This window comes from Strix uralensis, chromosome 24 (genome assembly GCF_047716275.1).
Source record: "Strix uralensis isolate ZFMK-TIS-50842 chromosome 24, bStrUra1, whole genome shotgun sequence".
NCBI classification, from domain to species: Eukaryota; Metazoa; Chordata; class Aves; order Strigiformes; family Strigidae; genus Strix; species Strix uralensis.
In genome coordinates this window covers 4481819-4508931 of record NC_133995.1, presented here as the reverse complement: position 1 = coordinate 4508931, position 27113 = coordinate 4481819, and the positions used below count along the sequence as shown (strand labels likewise).

The 27113-nt window shown below is 49.4% G+C and overlaps 3 protein-coding genes across 9 annotated transcripts in view; 2 read left to right on the top strand and 1 right to left on the bottom strand.

The window, feature by feature from the left end:
* Positions 1–9867, bottom strand: part of KCTD20 (potassium channel tetramerization domain containing 20) — a 30816-nt gene extending 20949 nt beyond the window's left edge. Inside the window, exons 1-3 of one of the 4 annotated variants that reach the window (XM_074893733.1) lie at positions 9800–9867; positions 6066–6139; positions 5535–5761 (exon numbers count right to left, since the gene is read on the bottom strand). The gene's annotated coding sequence lies outside the window, so the exon portion shown is untranslated. The remainder of the gene's footprint in view (positions 1–5534; positions 5762–6065; positions 6140–9799) is intronic. The other 3 variants (XM_074893734.1, XM_074893732.1, XM_074893735.1) reach the window with 3 other exon arrangements.
* Positions 9868–10103: 236 nt separating this feature from the next.
* Positions 10104–17039, top strand: ETV7 (ETS variant transcription factor 7). Of its 2 annotated transcripts, none has more exons than XM_074893704.1 (8): positions 10104–10526; positions 12530–12647; positions 12931–13095; positions 13376–13483; positions 14342–14533; positions 14845–14987; positions 15343–15443; positions 16058–17039. In XM_074893704.1, the coding sequence occupies exons 1-8, from the start codon at positions 10521–10523 to the stop codon at positions 16167–16169; spliced, it is 945 nt and encodes a 314-aa protein (XP_074749805.1). In that variant the 5' UTR covers positions 10104–10520; the 3' UTR covers positions 16170–17039. The 2 variants fall into 2 exon arrangements, with proteins under 2 accessions (XP_074749805.1, XP_074749804.1); XM_074893703.1 differs by having other exon boundaries at positions 10107–10526; positions 12880–13095.
* A 45-nt stretch (positions 17040–17084) lies between these two features.
* Positions 17085–26423, top strand: LOC141954314 (uncharacterized). Of its 3 annotated transcripts, none has more exons than XM_074893700.1 (8): positions 17085–17294; positions 19773–20250; positions 21627–21860; positions 23017–23738; positions 24441–24575; positions 24953–25014; positions 25294–25557; positions 25950–26423. In XM_074893700.1, the coding sequence occupies exons 3-8, from the start codon at positions 21829–21831 to the stop codon at positions 25995–25997; spliced, it is 1263 nt and encodes a 420-aa protein (XP_074749801.1). In that variant the 5' UTR covers positions 17085–17294; positions 19773–20250; positions 21627–21828; the 3' UTR covers positions 25998–26423. The 3 variants fall into 3 exon arrangements, with proteins under 3 accessions (XP_074749801.1, XP_074749800.1, XP_074749802.1); XM_074893699.1 differs by having other exon boundaries at positions 24438–24575; XM_074893701.1 differs by lacking the exon at positions 21627–21860 and having other exon boundaries at positions 24438–24575.
* The last annotated feature ends 690 nt before the right edge of the window (positions 26424–27113 follow it).

Here is a 27113-nt window from a genome sequence, read left to right as displayed (position 1 = left end):
CCAGCAGCCAGCCCCTGCAGCCGCAGCACAGGGCTCTGGTGCTCTGGGCCTGGCTCTGAATAAAGGTCCACCAGCAGCTTGTGTCCAGTGTGGAAGAGCAGAACCAGGCTTGGCAAAACTCGAGTGTCAAAACCCAGCACAGGAGTTCTTTACCTAACTTTGGTACGAGACAGGCTGGCATGGGGTCCCTGCCAGGGTAACTACCTGGCATCCCCATGAGGCCACAACCTTCAGGAGGGCAAGTCGCTGGAAGCCAGCTACAGCCCCGTCCAGCCAAAGGGCTGACATACCCCTTATGAGCAAAGCAAAGGCTATCAGCGTTGTCTGCAGAAACAACCGAGTTCTCTGAACCAAACGAGTTGTTTAATTCACACTAAGATACAGACAATAACAAAAAGCAAACCAAACACAAGGCCTACCTCTTAGAGCGCAGCCGCATTAGTGAACTCTGCAAGTAATACTAAACTGATCCAAACCCAAAACGAACAGAGGAGTTCTATTTAGCACAATTGCAGCTCTTCAGGAAAACACATCTTGATTTATTTTTAGGGACGCAAAAGCAGGGGCTAAAATTTCAGCTAGGTAAAGCCAACCATTAGCACTCTGTCAATTTATGTCAGCAGAGAACTTGATACCTTATTTTCAAGAATTGAAAAACATCTTGCTCAAGATTTCAAAATAACTAAGGTTTATGATGGTACATTGGCAAGACACTTCTTGCTTTGTTTACATGTCTGGATAAATATTTTACATGTCAAGCATAGTTATAACACTTTCTAAGAATATGCCATTACATTCTTTCTTATATGACTAATAATTCTTTCACAAAAATATTTGGCTAGTGTCACGTTTCAGCAAAATTAGCCAGGAACTGTAGCCATATTTTGTGGAAGTTTAAAAAAGGGAAAATACCACTTAAAAAAAAATACAAAATTGAAGAAGCAGAGATGATACCTATTTCAGCACACATAATGAGGTGTTTGTGCAGAGGAAAGGTGACCATTTGGGCACTGAATGAGGTCGCTCTTGAAAGTGGAAAGTTCTAAAATTGAAGTCTATTCCAGAACAGTCCACTCCAGCTCATTTTTAATTTGACAAGCAAGCAAACCCATCAATATTCTTGTCAAAATTGCAGCTGGTTTCATGAGCGTTTATCTCAAAGACGACAAGCAAATGAAGGGCTAGGATTTTTTAAAATTTATTTATTTAAAGGAAACAGTCTTCAAAGGCTGTCCTTGTGAGGAACATTCAACTCCTCTGCTGAATAATCCAAGAGATTCACAAATAAATTAGCATATTCCAGTAGCAGATCTTATGCATGATTTTAATAAATCCTTAACAAGAAGATAGGTCTTACTGCGCAGGCTGCTAATTAAAGGGTCTATTAATGTACAAAGCAGCTCTCTCTAGCCCTAGGATTTCAACTCAATCCCAGACATGACCAAAACCGTGACATTTTAGAGCTCTTAACATGAACTGCGTGAAATGACTTTGCTATTGTCAATCTAACTGTCAACTAGACAAGACACTTACAAGAAACCACCATCACTAAGTGAACCTCTTGGTGGCAAACCCTGACCAAAACCCACATGGGCAGAAGTCTCAGCACACCCCACACCAGCGGGTGAATGCTTCTTCCCATCCTGTGCGCGGGACACCGCCGGGGCAGCACGAGGGTGCTGGTATGCTCATTGTCAGGGCTCCAGCTCCTCTAGGGATAAGTAAAACCTTTAAGTCTCATGACTGTCAATCACACTGGCCCGAGTTCACAGGGGGTTGGGTTTTTTTTGAATTGTTATTTTTAATTCAGCTGTGACAGTCTCCTAATTAAAGATAGCACTAAGTGACTGCGACGCACGGGGTGAGAGACTGGAGAAGAGTCTATTTTTTGCATTAATAATAGTTTCATCTTTCAGAAATGCAATAAATCCACTGTACAAGTGGTGAAATGGCATTTCCCGTAGTTGTCTACAACACCTTTAAAATGGTCTTGGAATGACTTAATAGCACAAAGTGAAGACAGATACAGATGTCACAGCCATGGCACATTTACCAATTTTCTGAAAACAACTAAGAGTTTCAAAAACACCTTTTAAAAGGAGAGGCTCACCCCATGATCTTGGCAAAGAACATTTTGTAATAGGAACATCTGACAGACAGGGTACCATTTAAATATAGCACAGCCCTAATGCACTGAGCTCTCCATGGCTTTATAATTACCAGTAAACAGAAATCCAGTTTCCCCTTGCTCATCCAAAACTAGGAAACAGACATTATTCGACTGGTTTCACTTCAGTATCTTGTGCAGCACGTTCAAAGCTAACCATCTCAAAACCAGCTGTTTATCACTGCTCCTCAAGTCTGACAGCAAAACTGCACGTAACCACATTTCCTCGCTATCAAACACGTTCATTTAGGTCTTTCTGAGAGTGCCACATCATACAGCCCTGCGAGGGGAACTGCCATCTCCTGCAGGCTGCGAGCAGCGCCACAGAGCTGAGTCACAGCAACCTTTTCATACCACTCACCAGCAGCCAGAACAGCACGTCTGACCCCAGCCTCACGTGTGCATTTGAACACGGACAGGTTGCTGCAGGGAGGGGGGCACACACAGGCTCAGGCCCCGTTACAGGATCCAAAAAGGCGGGACTGTTCTGGGAGGCGATCATGAGAAAGCTCCTCTCCCACACGTCCAAGAAATGCACATGATCAGTATTTTCCTCCTTTAGTGGAGCATCCCAGTCAATGGCTTTTGATCATACTCAAAAAGAAGGGTTTAAATTGCTGTGCAGTACAGCTTAATCCAGAGATAAGCAGCATTAAGGGTAAAAGCTAAAACCCATCTAGTCCAAAATGACTCAAACATTAGATAATTTACACACCGTAAGAATGGATCTCAGAAACTGTGGATATGAGCAAAAACTTGAGGTTTTGAGGTTCTTTATATTAAAGCTAAACCATTTCACAAATATACCTGAATCATCTGATTTGAAGATCATTGAATTCTTATGATATTTCATACTTGCAACTTAGTCTGAAAGGAAAAAGAGCAAAGTAGATCCTATAGAAAACAGCCTGAAGAAAAAAGATTGTGCTTATATATATATGAGAAACTCCATCATATCAAATCATAACAGCAAGTCAGCGCTTCCTGAAATTTAAAGAATCTTTATTTCTTTTGTATTCCTTAGTTGGCCTCCTGAACAACTACAAGAAATAAAGCAAATTTTTTTTAAATCCCCAAAGACTCCTCCTCAACACATGCAGTAAAGTCTTTTTCTAAAAGCTGTATTTGTAGAAAAGGCCTTTGCTAGTGTAAATGTCCATCTCCCAAGCCTGTACCAGTCACTAACACCCGATGAAGGGCAGTCTTCTCAAAAAGCATTAGATCACAAGAAGGTTTGCAAGTGCCTGCCAGAACATTTATGTCAAGGGATTAGGGAACTCATTCATAACTACCAAGTGCTGCAGCAGATAACATTCCAGACAGACGTAACCTTTTCCATGGCTAGAGGTTATGCAACGCCATGATTTTTAATCCAGTCACCCAGATGAAGAAGAAATTAGCCATCTTTCACATGGGCTAAAGCTTCCTTATTCTGTTTTCCTCCGTTATTTGTACCAGTTATGATGAACTAGCAGATGACATCAACCGTACATGAACTGGGGGATTTGCAAAATCCACTCAGCTCATTTCCAGTCCTACTAGAAACTGTTCCTTCAGCTGCTGCAACACAGTGGCTGGGAAGGGTTTCTCTCTTCCTGCTTTTCCCTACTCACCTCCTCTGTGGACCCTTCACTCAGTTTCTCCAAGCTGTCAGAACACACCGAGCGAGAACTGCAGTCATTCAAGTTATAAAACAAATACCAAATAATGTCAATCATTATTAAACTGAGAAAATCACTAAAGTTGGGGCATATGCTTAATCAACAGGACATCCTACAGCATCATGTGGACTCACAGACGAATTTCAGGAAACTTGACCAGCTGTTGTCCAGCAGAGTGAGCCACTGGGCTGGGCTCTAAGAGATCCAGCTACACTTTCTAGACCCAGAATTATATTTATTGAGGAAACCCTTCTTTTACTAAATATGGCCTCACTATTTTTGTCTGCCTAATCTGTTTTTCAAAGCTACATTACCCAAACTTTACATACAAGAAACATTACCTGGCAGCAGTGATTACTAATTATTACACACCGTTTTTTATTGCTGTCACAACAGCAACTGCCACTAGACTTGCACGTTCTCGCGCCACTCCGTGGAGATGAGCATTAGGCACAAGGTTCAGTTCTGTCACTTTTATGGCTGCCAAGCTCTACTTCCTTCTGAAAACTCTGAATCAATGAGCTAAACTACAACATCCCAACACACGGGTCAGGGACGTAGCACTGTTTTATGAGAGCTAGTTAGTAGCTGCATTCGTTTCCCAGTTCTTGTAATACACGCTTGTGCCACTGAAAGTATGACTAATAAATTTTAATCCATATTATTTGTCCACAAATTGCAGAGGCAGACCTGACACACACAGAGCTATGCTCTCATTCCTCTATCTTTATTCAATTTCTCTCGCCCCTTTTTTTGCTTCTTTTAGCTATTTCAGTATTGGATCCCAGGCAGTTTTTTTATTCTCAGAGTAAACTGCTGACTAGTTCTCTAGTCACTCTGACAGTGGGATACGTACAACCTGTTCCAATTTACAGTTCACAAGGGTATTACTATATCGGCGTGTTCAGTAGCAAAACTGAAGCAGGGACTGAACATTCCCACGCTCAGAAGCAATCAAAGGATTTACACCATTTTTGATAGCTGTACGTAACACATTTGAGGTTGTTCTGAGGGCAAAAGCCAGGGAAAAAACAATTCCAGCCATTGCAGACAAAATTACTGAATGTTGAACTTCAGCGACTACAGCCCATGTTCAATGTTTCTTCTAAGACTAACAGCCATTGATTTTACTTCTCAATTTCTGTGCTCATGAAACAGCTGCCCTTCAGAAGTCCCAGCTCTCTTTTCTGCTCTGACAAGTGGAGCCAAAGACCACACAGGCCAGCATACAGTCTCTGCTCAGGTCAGAGGACACATAATGACCACAAATTAGAACTGGAACAAGCGACAGGAGGAGAAACAGCCACAAAAGCTGATGAAATGAGACATAAGGAAGGCAAGTCCCAGGACTTCAGTTACTTACAGCATCTGTAATTATTTCCCTGTAATAGACTTCTGAAACACACCCATGTGAAAGCCCACTTTGCCTTTGGGGTTCTGCTACATTACAACCCAGCCAGGTTTGGTCACCAGTCTGCTGCAAAGGAATTCCAATCACCAGTTCCATGGGTATGTGCTAACAAGGTCTTGATAAAAAAAAAATCTCCCAGTACTTCTAGACCTGAGATTACAGGACATATTCCTCATCTCTGCCCTCGTGTTATAACCCCCTTCTCTGGAAAGCAGGATGTCCTTTGACCCTCAAAACCACTCACCCTTGGCCTCTCCTCCTGCCATGCACAGACAGATCCAGGGCTCCATCTTACCTGTGAGCTGCCCGGGCCTCTCTGGGGAACGTGCGGCAGCAAACTCAGGATGGCAGACTCGGTAGCAGAGATCAGCCAGTTGCCAGTCTCACCTCAGAAAACAACAGTTTTGATATTCACCCTGCTAACCTGCCTTCCTCCCTGCCGCAGTCTGGCTGGAGTCCCTCCTGCGGGTCCCCCTCATATGCAGCAGTGGTCGCCTTCCTTCTCCCCAGGATAAAGCAGGGCTGCACGGGCGGGGGGGGGGGGGGAAGAATAATCTTCAGCACTCCCTGTTCACCCTGGAGCACAAGGGGTTGGATTCATCCCACCCGAGCTGCCTAGAGCACGAGTCCCAGCTTTCCTACACAGACACGAGTAAGAAACAAGCACTGGAAGGTGATTTAGCTCCCCAGAACGCAGATGGGATCGGGCTGGGTTACAGGGCAGAAGATGAAATTTGGGAATTTTTCAGAACTGGGAGGCTGTTCAGTAGACAACAATTCACATGGCAAGGCCATTCAAAAGCCAGGGACCCAAAATTGTACTAACCTTGGCAAAAGATGGTCCAACACACTCTAGCTGACTGTCATGTTGGAATCTGAGGGGATGCTGGGATCAGGAACCTGAAATCAGAGGGGCTGTCATCAGCAGTCTGGCCAAGTCCCCCCAAAAACCAGATATTGCAATCACATTGCTTCTACAGAAAATGTTAATTTTACCAAATTGGTGTTTTCTGAACTCATCATTAGCTCTGGTTACACTATTTATGAATAAAGTGGAAGAAAAAATGGTGGTGGCTCCCCATCTCTTTACATTTCCCCACAGAAAAAGTATTTATTATGCTGCTTGTCTGGATATGGGTTAAATTACCCAGTAATGAACCCATCCCCTAAATTTACTTTCTATTAAGCAATTCATTTAAAAATCAGGAGATCCTTTAGACAGCTGAAGTGGCCTTTATCAGCAGGCACCAATTCAGCATTTTTCCTGTAAAGAAAGAGCTCATTATCCACATACTCCTCGGGGATCTCTACGCAGAATGCAGCAGTTCCAGAGTCCGTTCCCAAGCTAATGTATTAGGGAGGCTCACTTTGCATTTATTAAACAGGATTTTACTTTCTAGTAGGAGGAAGAGTTTCTGACATCAGCTTTGGCAAGAACATGTAACTAAGAGAGACTTGCACAGGTACGTGCTATTTCAGGGAGCTCCGCAAGGCTCCTTTCATAAGTTATTTGGCTGCTGAGTTGGCCTGTCATCACACAGTGACTTTCGTAACAGGACTGCAACTTTGTGATGCAATTATTAATACAGTACCACTACAACCTACTGCTTGGCCAGTATTCCTTTATGATCATAGCTTTTGGCAAAAGGAGACAAAGGTGTTGTTAATTGCTATACAGCACTGAAGTCTTACAGCAAACTCATTACAAAGGGTGAAGTATTATTTACCTTTCTCTACACACAAATTTTCTACTTATGGGTTTTCAGGTATTTAAAGTGGAGTTAATAGCATTACTTGTAAACAATATTATACTCCGCTTCCTTTGACTATGCTGCTGAACTGTGAGCTTAACACTTGGCTGCCTTGTCATGGGCACATGGAATGAGTTCAAGATCAGGTCAAGTGACAAACATATCCTAGCATGCCCCAAACTGTGCTGAAAGCAACAACTAATAAAACGAGGCATGATTCTTACTTCTCATGACCTGTAAAGACAGACTGAATCACCACACAAAAAAAAGTTACAATATCCTGAACAGAAAACTCTAAGCGGGTGGTTATGAAACCTCCTGGATTCTGAGAAGGCAAGACTGAACATGCCAAGATATGAAGGCACCTCAAAAAGACTGAGGTAAGATCAGATTTATATCAAAACAGCTAAAGTAAGAGGGTTTCTCAATTCTGATGGTTAAAAATACTTTGGGGAAGGATCTTAGATGATACATTCCTGTTTGCACAATTATGACCAGCGACGAGGGTTCCTGTTTTTGAGGCCCTGGAATTACTATCTTACCTGTCACAAAACCTTTCCAGAAAAAAACACAACCCCCAGAAAACCCAACCACTCTCTCTGCGTACAGGTACATGCAATCTACATCAAACAGCTCAACTGTCTTTGCTATAACTTGTCTCTCACCACTGTTGAAAAGCATATAAATCAGCAGTTTGGTCCTTTCCACTACAACAACTTCTTCCAGGCAGACACCCACAGCTTGACTGGGCTCACTGAAATCCACTCAACTTTATACAGAGTAACTACAAAACAGAAAGCTCCCAAAAAATAAAATTATGTGATGAACTCCTACCAGAAAGATCACTCCTTTTAAGCCCAAATCAAACCGAAAACTCATCCCCTTCAACTCTAGCAGCAAAACACAGCACTGAAAGAGATCAAAAAGCATTTCAGGTGCTGCAAATAAGCCTGTCTTGAAACAAACACCAATTTAGCTCAGTACACACCTATTTCCATAACAGCACAGATTACTTTAACCTGTTCTTAATTGCTTTAAGACAAGCTGAAAAAAGTCTGGACAGTCTTCTGCACAGGTTTCACTTAGGATTAGTCTACATGAACTTGCTCTATTTCAACCATAAGATCAGACCACAGAAGACCCTCTAACGTGGATGTTATTGTAGAAAATAGAGACAGTTGTGCCAGTAAAAGCAATTGTTGTACAGGCTGTTTGGCAAAAGAGCATTTTTTTTAGTGACTTAAGTACACAGAGGTTGTAAACAGTATCAGTGTATTTATTTCAGTAAAAGGTGACTGTTTGCCTAAATAAAATTGCTCCACTGTAATAAAGGCATGTGCAAATCCAGTCTGAAGAATAATAACAACTCTTACAAGCAGCTTTGCCTACAGAGTAGCCCACAATTTTTGGGCCCAGTAACTCACTGTTTTGATGTTTACAGCACTGAAAATGCTTCTGTGAACTGAGGGCAGAAGTATTTATAACCCTTAAATCCAGGTGACTGTCAGCAGTGCAGCCTCCCAGGCACTGGGGTAAACAAGGACACACCTCAAAAGGGAGAGCTGAGCCTTTCTGTTGACTGTCCAGACACAACTTCCTTCCAATTAAGAATTCCCGTTTTCTGCTAATGCCAGCAGGAAGGACTGTGACCTTGTGGTGAGGATAAGGCAGGCACAGGGAGCACAGGTGAATTTTCTGCCTGAAAGCCATAACCTACTACTACAACAGGATTCAGGTTTGCAGTAACCCTGGCAAAGTAATTCAAAACACTCTCCCTACAGAGGTGTGTTCTCAGCCTCCCAGGTTTATACCCAAGATTGTTAGCAATATAACCTTCCCCGAAAAGCCTAAGGTCACTGAGAAGGCAGTACAGAAATAGAGAGAGCAGGATTGAAGATGGGGAAAGTCATGACACAAAAAGGTTCCGACAAACAGAGGCAGGCTGAGGTCTCACCTCCTGCACCCGTTTACAGGAAAATCCTGCTTAGAAACTCCTGCTCCCTTTCAAAGCACAGTGGGGACAGAAAAGAGGGAGGAAAGGTAGAATCAAGCCTAAAACATGCTTAAGAATAATAATGCACCAGCCTACAACCCCAGAACATGCGTAGGAGGACAGTGTGACCAACCAGCACCAGCACAAGAGGATGTTTCCTGCTCCGAGGTGGTGGTCACAAGCAGCAGCCTCACCAAAGGGCACTGGGCACAGTCCAGCCCCGAGGCCTCCCACATGTTACAGGGGAAAGGGGCAGCATGTCAAAGATGTAGGGATGCAGCACTAACACAAGGGACAACAGTCCCAGCTCCCTGCCAAACACAGAGTGTAGGAGAGGCCCCAAAGGCCCCCTCGCCAAGTAAACACGGGCCAGGTGGAGGCTCTGCCAGCCCCAGAGCTGGCCCTCCCTCAGTGCACACAAAGGCGGCCCCAGGCGCACCTCCCCAGGCGCCCACAGGAGAAGGGCGGCCCCCCCAACGCCCACACACAACAACGGAGCCTACTGTGACCCCACAGACACCCTCCTCAGTGCCCGCAGGGAGCAGGGAAGGCCTCCCCCGAACGCCGAACGCCGCCCCTTGCTCGAGCACACAGCGTACAACGGGCGCCCCCAGGCCCGTGAGTCGCCCTTAAAGCACAGAGAGGGCCGGGAAGGCCCCTAAAGCCCCGCCATGGCTCCAGGAGGGCCGGAAAGGGTCCCCACAACCTCCTCAAGCCCCACGAAGGGCCGGGAAGGCCCCACAGGCCATCCCAGACCCCACGAAAGGCGAGGAGGGGCCCCCGGCCGTCCCCCCGCCGCCCTTAGGCCTCACTCACCGCGTCCCCGCCGAGGCCGCTCCCTCAGGCGGGCGGTGGGCGGGGTCCCGCCGCTAAGCCCCGCCCCGTCCGCGCCGCTACCCGATTGGCCCCGCGCTCAGAGCCGGTTGGCCAATGGGGAGCGAGGGAGCGGGAGGGGCGGGGCGCGGCGCGCGCGTGGGTCGGTGTGTGCGTCCCGGTGCGTCCCGGCGAGTGCCCTCCCCCGCTCCGCCGGGGCTCCGGGCTCCCCCCGCACCCCCCTACCCCGGGCTCTCCCGGGCTCCCCCGGCCCCGCTTGCAGCAGCGCCGTCCTGTCCCGGCCGCACCCGGCGGAGAAAAAAAAGGACAAAACCAGTTATTCGAGCTGTGGTGTCCGCCCCCCTCCCGCCCCCGGTGTGTCCCAGGATCTCTCCCTCCTTCGGCAGCGTGTCCGCCCCCGGGGCCGTGCTCCAGTCCGCGGCGGGACGGTGCCCCCAGGGAGAACAGGGCGCTGTCCCGGTGTCGGCAGCGGGCGGCGGCCACGGCACGGGGAGGGGAGGGACGGGACAGGTCGCGGCACGGGCCTGGGCGCTGACCCCCCCGCCCCTCCCGCCGCTCTCCGGCCTCCCGGGGCTCCGGCTTGTTTCGGTTTCGTTTCCCAGAAGGATCGCGCCGAAGCCGCAGCGGTCGCGGGGACGGGACCCGCCCGCGCCGGGCACTGGGCCGTACCGCTGCGGAGAGCGGCCCCCCACCGCCACTGGGGATGCAGGTAAGAGCCGCCCGCCCCCAGCCTGGCCCCGTCCCCCCCGTCCCTGCTCGTCCCCCCCCTCGATGAGGAGCCGGAATTTGATTCTCCGCAGGGGGAGTTTTGGGGGTGTGACCCCCCCATCCACCTCCAAACGGCCTCACGGAGCAGCCGGGGGGCTCCGTCCCCCCCCACTTGGGACTGAGCCGAAAGCTGCTCTCACATATCCGGGCTTTCATTTTCATCCCCCTTTTCTCGTTGTCCCACTCGAACCCCTCCACGGACGGTATTTCTTCTTGGAGCAAGGAAATGCCATCTCAGAAACGTGTGTGAAAGCAGCTAAGCAGGGAAAAAAAAAAAAAAAACAAACCCATAAAATCGGTACAAAGTAATAAAAATTCAGAATGTCTCTCGTGCCCTAGAAATCTTTAGGAGCAAGAAAAATAATCAAACCTTTGGTCTGTTTTTACTGTAAATCTCGTTGGGAGAAATCTCATACCAATGAGAAAAAACTGAAATACCTTTTTTAGAGGAGACAAAATACGCTGCTAATTTCTTTCACTTTTATTTTTTCTGTAGCTTATTGCTTAGAATGAATCTGAAAGACAGATTGCATTGCTACCAAGCCTGTTCAGGGTTTATACTGGAGTTTCTCTGGTTTACTCATGCAATATTATGCAGCTGCTTGTTTTGCTAAAACCAACGACCCCAAGACCACCAGCAATCATGACACCACTAGCAGGCAAATTGTTACCACTCATGCTTCTGCTGAAGAAAGAAAACCCCTCACCCCTCCCCACACTGCTGCCGTTCTCCTGCTCTAACTCCCCTGGATCACAGGGAAGCATTTGCTCCAGGAGGGATGAAGCGCTTTGCTCCCATCTCCCACCCTCCTGGTTTTGGGGACACCAGCTTTTAATTTAAAATGTGTCCAGCCACCACCTGCTCTGTCAGTGCACGCTGTGATTTTCTTCACTGCTGATTTTCAGTGGGGGCTCAGCTCCTCTACCCCCACACGCAGTTGAGGAGTGCTGGCTGCTCTAACCACCTCTGAAAATCCGCCTGAGGGTGTATTGAAGCACCCAGGGTTGACAACCGCTTAGGAAAATACTATTTGTAGGCAAAATTGTTAATTTTCCAGAGAATGAAGCTGAGAAATTGCTGGGATTCAAGTTAATAGATTTTTAAGGGGAATGTTATCTGCTTGGCTGCCAGTAATATTTCAAGATCTCGATGGGGCTGAAAGCAGGATCTGAGCTCCCTCCTGGCTCACGTGCTCAGGATGGGAGCCCAGAGGCAGAGGGGGGGGCATGCTGACCCCCCAGCCCAGCAGAGGTGCTGGGGCTGCCTCTCCTCCCAGCACTGACCATCTCACCCATTTGGTGAGGGGGAGGAGTAGTTCTTGAGGGGCTGGGACTTAATGGCAGGTGAGCAAGATGAGTGGACACCTCCCTAAACCGTGGGATGGCTATTTCCACTTCTGTCCGAATGATCACTAGGGAAAAAGTTAGAGAGATCTCTTCATACAGTGTTTTTAAGACAAAATCTCAGCACTATTGCCAGCTGTATTTTCACAGCTCTAAAGAATTGAAGGACTGGCCTAAAACCCTGGGCATCCAACGAGCATCTGAGGATCCTGCAGGAAGCAGGAGCCAGCATAGGCACTGCAGGCTCTGCCAATCTTGGGTCCATCTTCTACTTCCCTGGAGTCATGGGGCAGTGGGGATGGATAACCCACACCCAGAGCCTGCATGGGGGCAGGTACCTCTGCTAAGGAAAAGAGCTGAAGAAAGAGAGGGGGATCTCTGGCTACTAATGCTGTCTTGGGCAACCAGAGATTCATCCAGGGGGTGTTAAAGGACCTAGAGCCAGTGTGGAAGAACATCCGACAGCATATCCTGCTGCTATGAGAAGCCACTTAGAAAATATTTGAGCAGTGTTTACTGCAGTGGAGGTGTCTCCAAAGCAAAGGCAGAACCAGAGCTGGGAATTTTCCCCCACTGATGTGTTTGATCTCTTTTCCCCAGGGTAAAGTGGCAGTCAGCTCTTCCAGCTCCCTTGTCACAGCTTTGTTACCGCCCCCATCCCAGGCCAGACACACACCCAGCAGCGAGGGGGACATCTTCAAGCTTCCAGGCAGGCTGAGTGAGTAGATGTTAAGCAAGTCAATGCTGCTTAAAAAAGGAGCTGCCACAGGGTGGGACATGGTGGGTACTGTGGTGTCCCACCCAGGGACCATTCCCTGCTGTCAAGTGGGACAAGCTGGACCAGTCATTAGGGTTAATTTTCTCTCTTTGGGGCATTTTGACCTGTGAGTGCTTAATATAGAGGGAAAATTTGGTGATGGAGGAGACTAGTATCCCACCCTGCCCTTCAGCAGCGTTGAAGATGGAGACTGAGTTGTTTCAGAGGCTGCCCCTGGTTTCAGGAATCCAGCCCTCACTGTGGAGCAAGGACGACGTGATCCACTGGCTAAGATGGGCTGAGAGAGAGTATTCCCTTCGGCAAACTGATGAAAGCAAGTTTGAAATGAACGGCAAAGCCCTGTGCATCCTCACCAAGGATGACTTCAGATACCGAGCTCCGAGCTCAGGTTAGACCGAGTGCAAGGGTGTTTCCGAGGACCATTCCAGTACAGCACAAGCTGTGGTCTGGTCTGCTGAGAGGGGCTGGATGGGTCCCAGCAGACCAGGCTTTAGCTCTGGCCAGTGGGTGCTGGAGACAAGATCATCCCCCTTCCTTCCTTTAGTCCTAACATCTGGGCTGCGAATGCTTTGGGATGGGGAATAACCTTTTACTCTCTAGCACCAAAGTCTAAGCAACACCATCACCTGAGAGAGACTACAATCTGAGCAGACTTTCCTTCCCTGCAGGTGATGTGTTATATGAAATACTCCAGTACATTAAGACTGAAAGAAGAGCTCTGGTGTGCAGCCCTTTGCTGAACTCACCCTTCAGGGAAGCCAGGAGCACAGAGGAAGGTATGATGGAGAATGGCAGCTGTCCATCAAGCAGAGCCAGCCCTCAGCTGCAGTGGGTTGCATACATCTGGTGTTTGAAGCTCAACCAGCTGAACCCATCCCACACTACCTTAGTGAGGCAAGCAGGACAATCCTGAGGATGGCAGCCAGGTCTAACAAAGCCCAGGTCATCAAGGAATCTTGTAGTGATGAAGCAGGTCTGGTCAGAACCAGGCCTAGACAGCATCAGATGGGTCCATGGTGACCAGGCAAGACTAGGGGCACACTAGGAAGTCTGTCTACAGATTGAGATCTGGAACAGGGAGGGAAAATAGCCAGGCAGAGCAGCCAGGGCTGTGCTTAAATAAAGCTTCTGGGCCAGTGGGTGGAGTGGGGAGAGGCCCCAGGTGAGGTCAGGGCCAGTGAGGCTCGTTAGTGCCCTCAGGTACCTAGGTAGGACTTGGGGGGGGGGTGGGGAATCGGTTGGTATCAGTGGCTGGCTTTGCGTGGAGGTGGATCTGGGAGTGCTTTCCTGAGCTCTTCTGCTGGCTCAGCTGTAGGGTGATGAACATCTTAAGCCCCCACGACAATTTACAAGGGAGTGCCTGTACTCTGCTACATTCTCCTATTCCAGCTGTTCTTCTGTATCCGATCCTCACTGTACTTGGCATCTCCTCCAACCCCCCTTAGACCTTCTGCTGCTCCTACCTTAGGAAAGTCCCAGGGTTTCCTCAGCACCTGCCTCTTCTGGCTGGGCCAGTCCTATGCTCTTAACCAACCTCAGCTGTCCCTCCCCACCTGTTTCAGGACTTTGGAACATCTCCTGGGACCTGTCATAATACACCACAGGCTTTGGTTTTGTTTTTTTTTCTTTCTCAGGGACAGACTGTAGTGCTGAGGCTGCCCCAGTTGCTGTTTCTTCCTGCTTGGGTTGTGCAGAACAGCCTGTGTCCCGCAGCCGTGCAGAGCCACTGAACCTCTCCCATCATAGCTTGGAGGGCAGCTGCAGGGTAGATGCCATCTGCTCTTTTCCTACGACCCCATCAGCCCCAGTGGATGGGAAAATTGCGGGTAACTATGAATTTATAGCCTGGTTCCTTGGGGAAATGAGACTGTGCCTTGTCCTGTCTGCCCATCTGTCTCCCTTCCATTTATTCCATGCATCAGTGTGTGCTTCCTCGCCTCAGTTTCCCCATCTGAAAAACTGTAGTTCCTTCTAGTGTTTTGAGGTCTAGCAATAAAAGTGCTGTGCATGAGCTCTGGGCTCTTCTTATATTTATTATCGTTGCTAACATGAGCAATCCTGTTGCTGATTGACCCTCACTGGAGCATAGGTGCCTTAGTGGGAGCTCTGTGAATATTTATCATCCACCAATGCTCAGACTGCAGGTTGCTGTGGGATTATGTGTACCAGCTCCTCTCCGACAGCCGCTATGAGCCTTACATCAAGTGGGAAGACAAGGAAGCCAAGGTCTTCCGGGTCGTTAACCCAAATGGACTTGCCCAGCTCTGGGGGAACCACAAGGTAAACGCAGTTGAGAACAAATTTCTCATTCCTGGGCTTCTGCACGTCGGCTTCATGACCTGTTCCCCAGAGCTGATGGCACAGGGACTGGGAAGGGTGAGACAGAGTGGGAGCAGGGCTACTGAGAGGTGCCAGTCTCCTGGTGATTAAAGAGGGAGGCTTTCTCATCCCCTGGAAAGCAAACCATGATGGCTGTGGACCCAGAAGCAAGTCTGGGTTAGACACCCACGCTGCAGCCTGCAACGCTGAAGAACCACCTCGAATGTCCCGCACGTGGTCCCACTGCAGATGGACCTAAACCAGGTGTTGGTGCTTGCTTTTACTCCCCCCCCCACCCCTTCTTTTTTCTTTCCAGAACCGGATGAACATGACATACGAGAAGATGTCACGGGCGCTCAGACATTACTACAAACTCAACATCATCAAAAAGGAGCCAGGGCAGAAGCTGTTGTTCAGGTGAGATGAAGCAGATCAGAGAAACCAGCTGCCTGGGACAGTGCAGATGGAGCATGGGAAGGTGGTGGGCTCCAGATGTTGGCAGCATCCAGCGAGATCCTCTCCAGCAAATGCAACACCCCAATGGTTTTGTGTCCAGGCTCCTGGTCCCATCCGATGTGCTTTCCAGGGCTGTGGGCCAGCAACCTGCCCCGGGGCCAGCATCCATCTCCTCTCCTGCATGGAGTCTGGTGGGTGCTGGAGGAAATGCCTCTGAGCCCGCCCAAGCTGGACAGGTCCCTCCTGTTCCCCAGTGACATCAGGTCAGAAGTCCACCTCTGGACAGGGGAAAGGGTGGAAATAAGTCAGGAGCCTCCTGTTTCCAGTGCTGGCTGCTTCCTTGGGACTAGTTTGGACTTCAGATGCCAGCTGATGAGTGCTGAGCTTTATCTCCCCAGGCTCGGTGCATCCTGGGTGCAAAGCAGGAGCTGGGATTCTTAGCAAAGCCCAGGAATGGCAGATACGCTCTGGCAAGCTCCAGGCTCAGCTGATGAGGTCAAGGGCTCCAGCTTTTACAGCCTGGTTTGGGGCTGTGTTTGGACATGCCCTTAAAGCCATTTAAAAATGTATTGCAGGTTTTTGAAGACTCCTGGGGAGATCATCCATGAGAAATCCAGCAAACTGGAGCAGCTGGAGAACGAGGACCATGAAGATTTGAAAGAAGACCCACTGGAGGTTTCACCGTAGGAAGTCTTTGAAGGTGGCACTTGCAGTGCATCGTAGACAGACTTGTGCTCTGCTGGGAAGTGCTGGCATCTCTTGCATCTCCTGGACAGAAGGCCACAGAACTGGTCCTGGGTTTCAAAACCTGCTCTGAGCCAAAGCTGTGACATCTCTGGGGCTTCCTTAGCAAAACACATCCAGAAACTGCCCCCCAGCCCCAGAAGCACAGGTGAACGTGTGGGATGGTCTTCTGCTTGCTTCTCTTCTGTCCTCAGGGAGTGAATGTGATATTTTTGCTCTGTAGATTTTGATGCTTGTCTTTAAGGTTCAAACTTGCTGGTAAAGACGGCTCTGCGCTTACAGTGAGACGTGCAGAGAGCACATGCTCCAGGCTGAGCATCTACCGAAGCGCTTTTGCAGCAATCGGTGGCCCTGAGCACAAACGTACTGCCCTGAATTCGAGCCATTTCCTCCATTTGAGAATGGACTTATATTGCAGAGATACTGTACACTGTAATGTCACTGTCTCCTGTGGGGTTGCTCCTGTGCTTAAGGGTGGGAGTGTGCTGAAATATCTGCCTGGATCAGGCCTGGCTGGAGCTCCAGGCTGCACAGATGCCCTAAGCTGGGTCTCATTTTAACTCCTTTCCCTCCATGTAATGCTTTTTGTAATTAGTTGACTAAATAATGTGAAAAGAAACAAAGCCAGTAATGAATATGACCACACTCATAGTCAGATACGTGGTTATTTGCTTTGAGTCCAAAGCAGGAATATGTGTAACCCCAGGCACTGTTAGTGACCTGGAAGGAACAACCTGTGTGTGTTTTTTAACTCCGAAAATATCCACTAACATTTGCTTTTCATTGAGGAAATAAAATCCTGTGACTGTGTAAGGTTGAAAATCTCACTTCTTGCTGGTCGAAGGTCTGAAACTAGGAAATACAAGCCTTTCTCATTTCAAACCAGCTCCTGTGAGCACCCAGATCTTGTCCCCAAGCTCAGCAGCCCCTAAACCAGAGTGCAAGAGTCCAAGCTGCTCAGCAGCTGATGGGTGAATGCTGTGCAAACACACGGTGTTTTGTAGCTACGTGGGCAAGCACAGATACAGGTCATGAAGCAGCCTCGTGTTTCATGGCTGACAGGAAAAGGTGAGTTTCTTCCAACCTGGGTTTTTCCACAGCAGAAATTATCCTGCTGTCTCCTATTTTCGCTCCGGACCCTTTTCCAAGCCCAAGCTGTTGTCTCAGAGCTGCATCGGCACCACTTTTGGGGCAGCAATGCTGTGAATGGGTCTGGGGAACTGTCAGTCTTGTGAAAAACTTTGGCAAGGGTTGGTGACTGTTTCCACCAAAACTGGTTGTTGCCAACCTGAAACTACAGTCCCTTTCACTGTAACTGGTGTTGCTCCTCCAAAACTACTTTACACCCATTAACTGAAGCCTGGAGATGCTGGTGGGCTCTAACCAGCAAGAGATGGTGGTGGAACACATGGTGGCTGGTGGGCAAAATCTCAACAGTACAACATCTCCGGAAATGCTGGCTGAGAAGTTTCACTTCCAGAAAAAATCATCAGCTTGTTGGCAAAACGCAAGTGCTTGACAAGTCAAGTGAGGGAGGAGAAGGAAATGAGAAGCTCTGGTGGGGTAAATGAGCATAACGTCACCCACAGCCTTTGGGAGGCCCTAGCTGGGAAGAGAGGCGAAAATCTCTGCTAGGAGAGGGGGCTGGAGGTTACCCAGCTCCCAGCCAAGCTGCAGCCTGGGGATGCACCATACCAGGAAGGTGCAGTGAAGCACCCAGACCTCATCCTTCCTTCTACAAAGGGTGCTTTTTGTCCCAGAGAAGACTAAAGCCAGATCTTTCTTGGGGTGATACCTGGCAGAGAGTCAGTGTAAGTCCTGCCCAGCCCTGAGGGACAGCTTTGGTGGCAAAGCAGACCTCCTTCCTCGGCAACTGTCCCATCTTGGCCGTGTGTCCTTCTTGGGATACACACCCATGGGTGCATTTTTCCAGACCTTCTCCTAACAAGACATCCCCCTGGTTTTCTTGCCATGGAAACAGCCCCGATGATTCCTGAACATCCCATCACTTCTCCAGCCTGCGTGGTTTGTTTTGTTGGAGCAGGCGGCAGTCGGTGACCCCAGTGTTCGTGCGATGCTCACAGGGATTGTGCGAGATGCCCGCTCTTCACCTTTTTTTTCTTGTGATGACTAAGGCTCCTGCTGGACTTGGACGGGGGTTTCCTCTCCTGGTTGGGAAGCTGCCAAAAGCACTCAACTCTCCTTGTGCTGTGCTATGCCGCCGTGTCTCCGGAGGATCTTGGAGGGTGAAAGTCAAAGGGCACCTTCACAAAGATGGGCTGCAATGACGAGCTCTTTCCACGCTCCCAGGAAGCCCTCATGTCCTTCCTGGAGCGATGTGTCTCTTTTTCTTGTGGTAAACGGAGGCGGGAAGGCTGTAAACCTGCTGCTTTCCTGGAATGGGGACCCATCCCTTTTGGTAAACAGCCGAGTAACCACCACTTGTGCCAGTGTGGTTGGTGTGGGTGTGTGGGAGGGAGAGCACGCAGCAGTTGGTGACTTTTGCCGTGGCTGAAGTCCAGGTGCGGTGGCATGCAGGCAGGTGTCCCATGTGGGCTTTCCTGAAGGTTTGCAGGTGCTTTGTTCCCCGGAGGTCATCATCCCTGCTTCAGCGGCCCCAGGTCTGGTGGTGGTTGGGACAGGGTGTTGCACAGCAGCAAATGCAAACGCCCATGCGTGCCCATGGCTGTCTCGCACTGTTCATCTGCTGAGGAAAGCAGCTAAAATCAGTCCCAGGGCTGAAAGAAAAGAGGATTTGCTTTGGGGGCTGGTGCCCGTCACCATCTTGAATCAGAGGCACTGCACAAACAGGCTAAGAGTTTTCCACCGAGCCATGTGTTGGCTGTGCTGTCTGTCCAAACCGTGCAGGGAGCAGTGGTTGCCCTCAACACCCCTGATGTGGTTCAGATCTGAAACTGCGGGTATTTTTGTGGCTGGTGTTGGCTTGGAGGCACCTTTCTGGTCCACTTAAAACACAACTGCCTCCAACACCCAGTCAGGTTCACTGTGGCTTTGGCTAGCCAAATCTTGAGGAGCTCCACAGATGGTGATCCCCAGCCCCTCTGGACACCCATTTGAGGTTGACCTACCCTTCTGCAGAGGAGGCTTTTTCTGATGTCCAAAAGCCACCAGCCTGTGGTCTGTCTGTCTTGTTCCCAAGAAATGTGGGTGACTTGACTCCTGCCTTCTCCTGAGCCCATTGTAACCCTCCACACCTCACAGCTCCATGCAGGGAATACCTTTCCCTTGTTTCTTTCCATCTTCTGGAGCAAGTTCCTGTAAAAAAGCCAGTTATCCACTGCTGTGTCCCCATGCTTTTAGTTCTGCTTTTCCCTCCAATGTTGCTGGCCTGAAGATACCAACCTTGGCTTTGTGTGCTCCCTCCATGTGACCACATTTCCAGGCAGCTTCCTCATTCTCTCCCAGTATTGATGAGAAAAGCAGACAAATTTGGATGTAAATCTCTTCTTCCAACTCTGGTAATGGGCTTTTGGTTTGTCTTGGGTCTCTTGCAAACATCTTTCTCTTATGCCTCTCTCCCATTAGGTCTGAACGTGTCCCAAAGCCCAGAAAGGATCTGAACTTGGATAAAGATCTGGACTCAGAATCACAATTCAGGTCAAGACTTTTTCTGGAGTCACTTTGGGTATCCCGTCTTCAGGCTGTATCCGGAAATGCTACTACAAAGATGAAAAGCCTGCAAGAGGTCATAAGTCAACACTGATTCCCAGTTTAATCATGAGAAGTCTCCCATGAGCAGGGATGGTGTTTGGACTCAGGGAGCAAGATTTCCAAACTGGAAATGGCCAGACTGTGCCCCATTGCCAGAGGGGATGTGGCTTTTTGTTTTATGGATGTTGCAGATCAAGAAAACAACAAAATTGATTGTGAAACTCTTCTCACCCACTGGAATCGACTTGCTTATGAATGGACATGGTCATATGCGAGTTAGCAGCACGGAGCTCCTCACGGACGGTTTAATTATTTATCAGAAGTAGATGGGGATGCTGAAAAACAAAGCCAGGTAATTCTTAATCAATACCAGACTCTGATTCATCAGTGTAGGCTCAGGAGAAGTGGAGGGAAATGGGCTGGATCTCTCCTAATTATAGGAAATTACGACCCAGAAAGTTTGTACAAACAGAAAGAAAATAATCCTGGATTGTTTCAATTGCAAGCTGAACCCATTAACAGGAGAAGACCATTTTTATCTGGGAGGGACCTGGGCAGCACATCATCCCAGCTGAAAACTAGAGAAAATGCAGCATTGCTCAGGTGGAAATGTTGCCGAGGGGTTTTCCAAAGCCGGCGTGCCGGCAGCTGCTGCCCAGCAAATGCATCCGCATCCAGCACCGTCCCTGCAAGGTGCAGTGCGAAATATTGCCATCAGATGGCAAAATAGCAATGAGGATGGTGAGCAGCAGCCTGCGGGAACTTGCACAAGCACTGGGGTGCAAGGCGATGAGTCTCTTTAACGAAGTAACAAGCGCCAGCACAAGAGGGAATGGCCTCAAGCTGCACCAGGGCAGGGTCAGACTGGCTCTTAGGAAGGATTTCTTTGCAGAAGGGGTTGTTGGGCGTTGGAATGGGCTGCCCAGGGCAGGGGGGGAGTCCCCATCCCTGGAGGGGTTGAAGAGTCGGGTTGACCCAGCGCTGAGGGATCTGGTGGAGTTGGGAACAGTTAATGTGAGATTCATGGTTGGACTGGAGGAGCTTCAAGGGCTTTTCCAACCTGGATGATTCTGTGATTCTGTAATTCTGTGATTCTGAGGTGGCTTGTGGGGCCAAATGGACCTTTGGTGTAAGAAAGGCATATGAGGATTTGTTGGGCCCAAGGGGCAGATTGTAGATGTTGGGATGTGCAGATCTGTCTTGCGAGTTCGGCCCCGGGAGATGCTCTGCCCCTGGGCAAGGCTGAGTGGGAGCCACGTGGGTGCAAAGGATTCGGGTCATGAAGCCCATCCTGGTTCATGTTTTAGGGTGGGTGCACGGGCTGTCTGAAGGACCCCAGGGTGGGTGTCAAACATGTTGTAGCCCAGCCATGCTGGCTGTTAGGCAGCAGTTTGATAGCACCATGCTCCAGAGTGTCTGCGGTGCCACAACAGCCCCCAGCATCCAATTTCCTGGAAGCTCCTGGGATGTGAGCGGGATAATCTGCTTATTGCATTGAAACCCCATTTATCTGAGAAAGTTATGACTTCTTCTTACAAAAACAACTCGGAAAAGCCCATACATGGCATCACACCCATTAAAAAAAAAAAACAAACAACAAACCAAAACCAAATGCCAAACAGATGGGTTAGATAGCTGGTTTCAAAGGCCAGCGCTTACACCAGGTGACAGGTGATTTTTATGCTGTGCTGCTGCTATTTGTCATAAGGAAATTGTTTTCTCCTCCAGCGAAACTCACGCCCGCTGGTTTTCCGCCACGAGGGAGGTGATAGCGGGGATCCCAGGCGGAAGCATTTGCCGCTCTCCTACCTGAATGGCTGCTAAAAATAGGACTTACTCAGCCAGCTGCCAGCCCTGGGTATAAAAAAGGCACCTCTCAGGAGAGCCTGACAACCCTTAGTGCCCGTGGCTGAGGAGCTTCTCTTGACAGATGTCCAGAAGGGCAGAAATACTAATGGAAAGGTAAATACCAAAAGAGCAAATAAAGAATGATGTGGCCAATGTACTGGAATCAATCAAAGTAGGATGGGGGTTGTTGCTTTGCTGTGATTAAATCTAGTTCAATGATTTATTATTGGGTGGTCGGGTGGCTTTAGTGTTGGATTGGATGAAGGAAACTTGCCTTCTTGATCCAAAAAAAAGGCCAGGTTGGGGTGGGTGGGTGTGCTTATGCCTTCTGATGAGGCTCATCTAGACTGAGCAGAGGCTGATGCCTGGCTGCAGGGCGGTTGTACAGCCGAGCGTGTCGGATTTTGGTGTCGGCTTCCCATGTACTGTTCAGTGGTAAAGAAAGTCTGGTTTGGGTCTGGTTCTCTGAAGGGTGAAATTGGTTTTGGAAGCAGAGCCAACACGAGGCACAGGCACAGCTCTCCGTTTTTTCAATAGCAGCATCTTCTGTTTAGTTTTGCTTGTAAATGTAGAGAAAAAGGGTGATGGGAAAGTCAGGCACCAGGTGCTCTGAGTTCTGTTCACAGCCCTATACTGGTGAGAGCTCGCAGAGGGGCTACGTCATTGCAAGGTGCTCGGCCAATATTGTCAGTGACTGAGGACATTTGCAAGTGCCCACATTGCCCTTGGCCTCTCCAAGGGCTGGAAGGACCCAGCCTTGTTGGGGAATGTTGTTTGTTTTTTGTTTTTTGGTTTTTTTTAGCAGCCAGTACTTTAAGGGGAGACAATAAAAAATCTGGGTTGTGCAATTCATTGGGGGGATGGTGCTCCTGGTGCATAGTTTTTCATCGTAGTATGGGAACACATCGCAATGGGAAGATACAGCACCACGGTACCTGGATGATACCCTTGCTGGATTAAACCCTCTGGGTAATAACCAGGCTCTCTCCCTGAGATGGGACCAGTTCGTCTCCCTCCTCCCCACAGTTTCACTTCCTTTATCAGCAGTGTCGATAGCCCATCGTAAAACCTCGCGTGTGCAGTCTGCATAAGGAGCACTCAGATAACAACTATAAAAGGGGTTGATCATTTACTGGGAACATAAACAGTCTTGGACACCCACAGCACCCCTGGGTGCCAAAATGGGGCTGATTTCTATCATGCCCAATCTGACCACGCAGCATCCCAGGGAAAGCAAAAATCGGGCTGAAAACGTTGTTTTTCTCTGCAGCAACATGCAGGCTCTGGCTGTGGAGAAGCCTCAGTGGGACGTGGGGAGGCAGCCGTCGGGCAAGATTCTCTCACTGGACAGGCAAGGGGCCAAGAAAGTGCTGGAGATCTACGTCAGGCGCTCGCTAAGCTGTTGTGAAAACTCGCTGGTGGCCAAGAAGACGCTTCAGGAGGGAGCCAGAAGGCGAGGGAGGAAGGCAGATGGGCTGCAACGGTCGAAAAGCGACTTCAGCAAGTATTCGTGTGCCAAATTCAGCCCCAAGAAGGACCAGGAGGAGGAACCCAAAGCACAGGACCCGGACAAAGCTCTGGATGATGAGAGCAAAGCTCCCAAGGAGGGCTCTAAAGAGGAGTTGGAACCCAAGAGGAAAAGCACAAAAAACTCTTCCCAGGGCAAAACCCAACGCACCTGGTTCAAAAGTTTCTTAAATTTCCTTTTCAAGAAGAGCCCTGAGGAGCAGAAGGAAAATACAGGGCAAAAAGCAAAAGAAAAAGATGTCAAAGCTCCTCACAGCTCCAAACCAGAAGGGGCTAAAAGATCTGGAGGGGACTCGAGCACGTCCCCGCCGCTGGGCAGAGCCCCGAAGAGGAGATCCAGCCTCAAGAGGGTTTTCTCTTTCAAGAAGCACGTGGAGGAGGAGCGGGGAGAGGCGGCAGCCGGGGCAAGGGCCAAGCGACCCAGCTGCCTCCCGCTGCAGCATGTCCGGGCGCCGACCACACCAGGTGGGACCCCCACCACCCTAACCCAACCTTACGGCCAACAGGACCTCCGTTAGGCATCTTTTAGGAAAGCAGTAGTGCTTAGTGCTGGTTCCTAACCCTACGCATCACCCTCCCATTGCTTTCTGGGGTCTGGGATAGGTTTTGGGGACTGTGATCTCAACCTTCTGCCCCAGGAAAGGGTCAATCTGCCCATTCTTTGAGCACACATTGTTGCTCTGACTTCTGAGCACAGCAAGTTACCCCAAGCACCATCCAGGCACAGGTTTTCCCCCTCTGGCAAATGAGGGATATAGTGGTTTAGTTTAAACCTGCATTTGAGACCTGAGATTAAATCTTAAGCCACTCTAGGGCCAATGTTAAGCTGCTTTCGATTTGCTGTGGGGAAGGGTGCAGGCAGCCAGCCACCGTGGCACGGCAGCCAGAGCCCATGGGACACCCCTGTCCACGCCCCAGCCCTTCCCCTGTAGAAAAGCTGGCAAGGGGATTTCTATGAAGCTTCAGCATATTCGAGGCAAGTTGCAACTGCTCGGTCACGGTTCAGAGAGCACAGCCCCATCGTTTCCCGGCGGTATGCACTAATCCAGGGTGGGCACGAGCACCACGTGGATGCAGTCACTGCTGCGGCTGCTTTTTTTTTTTTTTCAATCAATGGCCAACAAAAAATAAATCCACACTTCTGAATACACGTTTTCCTTCCAGCAGATGCGGAGCAGCCCGACGGTTACTACGCACGAGTCTCAGAAGAGATCGGGCTGATCGTGCAGGGCAGTGAGAGCCAGGGGAGCAGAGCACGTGGATGCGGGGAGCCACCACGGCCGGCCAGCACTGATGGGGTTGGTGAGTGTTGCCTTTGCAAGTGCTTCATCGCTGGCACATATAGAAAACCTACATGCACGAGACTTGTCCCCATGTAAGAGCCTACACGGGACCCAAACCTGCTTCAACCCTGACCCAGGGGCTTACATGACCTGAAAAGTCATATGAAGACTTTGGGGGAGATTTTCAGCATCAGGGCTTGATTTGGGGAGAGAGAAATTCAAAGGCAGGAGGGTGGTTTTGCTCCTGAGGATAACAAGACAATGAGCTGAAATGGGTTTTGGAGGGATGGAGGTGGATAAACATTTTTCAGGGAATTTTTCCTGGGGACTAAACAGAGCATCTGGGTGTAAAGCTTGGAGAAAGGGCTGGAGATAATGTGGGATCTCTCTCTGCAGATGAAGCCATCAGGAGAATCGTCGCCCTGCTCCAGATTGCAGGAGATGAGCTGGACAGGCAGGTGAGAGGAGAGTTGTGGGCAGCTGGATGGGGTCGAGGGAATTTTGGCCAAGCTCTGTACTGCTCTAAAATACAGCAACACCATTGATTTCCCCGGTGCAGGGGAACACTCAGTAAAATCAAGGAAATGGCATCTTTTAATTCCCCGACTGGGTGTGATCACGGCTGTCTGTCTGTCCTCCCTCAGATGCCATCCTAGTGTGGAGTGAAGGCATCAACACAAGGATGACACACCGAGTTATTCACTCATAATGTGTGTATTCACTTGCTTCTTAACCAGGTGAAGGAAGATGTCCGGCTACGGATGTTCTTCAGAGACATGTCCTACAGCTCCTTCAAGAACTTGGCTGATGCGTACGTCCACAAGGAAATGACGACCAGTAGACCTGATGTGAACCCCCAAGAGATCCAGTTTGCCTTCGCAGTGCACCTCACCGCCAAGGTGGCGGGTATCTGCAACCAGGCGGTGAACAGGATCATGGGCTTCGGCACCCGCTACCTGGAAGATTCGTTTGCACCCTTGTCCTACAGCAAAATTCTCCAGGTAGGGTGGAGGACTGAGTCTGGGGTTGAGCTTCCAGCAGCAAGTTAGGGCAAGTGGTGTAATTTTGGGGTGATCGACAGACCTGGGTGGGTAGCAGTCATGCTGGCTTATACTGGGGGGGAGACTGGGTGCTGGATCTTGCCCCGTCCTGTTTGGGCTGCCTTTGCCTTCCTCCAACATGAGCATGGCCCATGTACCCACAAGGAGCAGAACTTTGCTCCCTGCCCGCTGCGTCTCCACAGCCAGGAGATGCCCTGTAGCGCACGGCATTGCTGCAACCTGGTGTAACTGCAGCTTTCCCTGGGGAGAATTTCCTCCTAAACCCATCTGGAAGACCAATAGCATCAGCTCCGTTTGGGAAGGGACCTCACAGATGTTTCCTTCTATTTCAGCAGGACAGAGAAAAGTTCAGCACAGACAACTGCGAGAGCCCGGACTGACATCAGCTGCTCTGAAGGGCCTGTGCTGCCTGGGAACCCAAGGATGCGGATTTACTGATGGGGGGGGACAGTCCCTGTTGGTGACCCAGTTGGGGGGTGATTTTCTGAGCTGTGGATTTAAAATCTAAGGAAAACCACAGCGATAGCCACAACAGCGTGGAATGCTGAAAACCCACCTGGCTGGGGCAAAGAGTCTGTAAATTAAGCAACACCCAACTTTCACCTTATATTTGCATTTTAGCTCTCACCAGGTGCATTGTTGAACCTCACTGTTTGTGTTTGTGTATGTGTATTTATTTACCTGCTTTTCTATATGTATCTGTGAATGTACAATGTAATTTTTGTAGCTTCTGCTGTTAGCCAAGTGTCCAGTTCAGGAAAAAAAACCCCTAAAACTCAAATAAATTGGTCCCTAAATGACAGCCAGGCTTGTCTAATGGGTGATGTTATACATGGAATAACGTTTGCTTTGCTACAGCTGTTGTGGGCTGCTCCTTTCAAGCCTAATGCAAAGTGGCACAAAGGGAGTCTTACAGCAGATACATGGTGCAGCCCTGCCATTTTGTACTATTTATAGCTGTTCCCTTTCCATCAGAAGGAGATTTATTAGCCAAAGCAGCTTGATCTGACACCAAGAACTGGGTAAAGCTTGTTCCTGTGGTGCAGGAGCTGCCCTTGCTGTTGCTCCCTCAAGGGCCGAGGGGATTTACAGCTGCCAGGGTCTCACCTACAAGGTCTAAGAAGATGTGGAATGTCAAAGCGGTTAAACCCTAATCACTGGGAATGTTCCCAGCTAATCTTTGCCCAGACCCCTAAGTAGGGCCATGGATTAAGGCAGCCTGGGGCTGGGGGGATTGCCAGCGCTCAGAGTGGTGGTACCAGCAGGAGCATCTCCCTTGCCAGGGTCAGACCCAGCCTGGGGTGAAGGGGACAAAATTTGGGGGTTTGCAGCATGCAAGAGGCGGGATGATCTAGTGGGTTGAAGGTGATGATGGTGGCAAACAAACCTGCGGGTCTGGGTCTGTGCTGTGCCTGGGGTGACAGTCCACCATGGGCCACCGGTGACAGCTCGTGTCTGCCCAGCACCTCCTCTGCTGGAGGATCGGATTGTTTCAG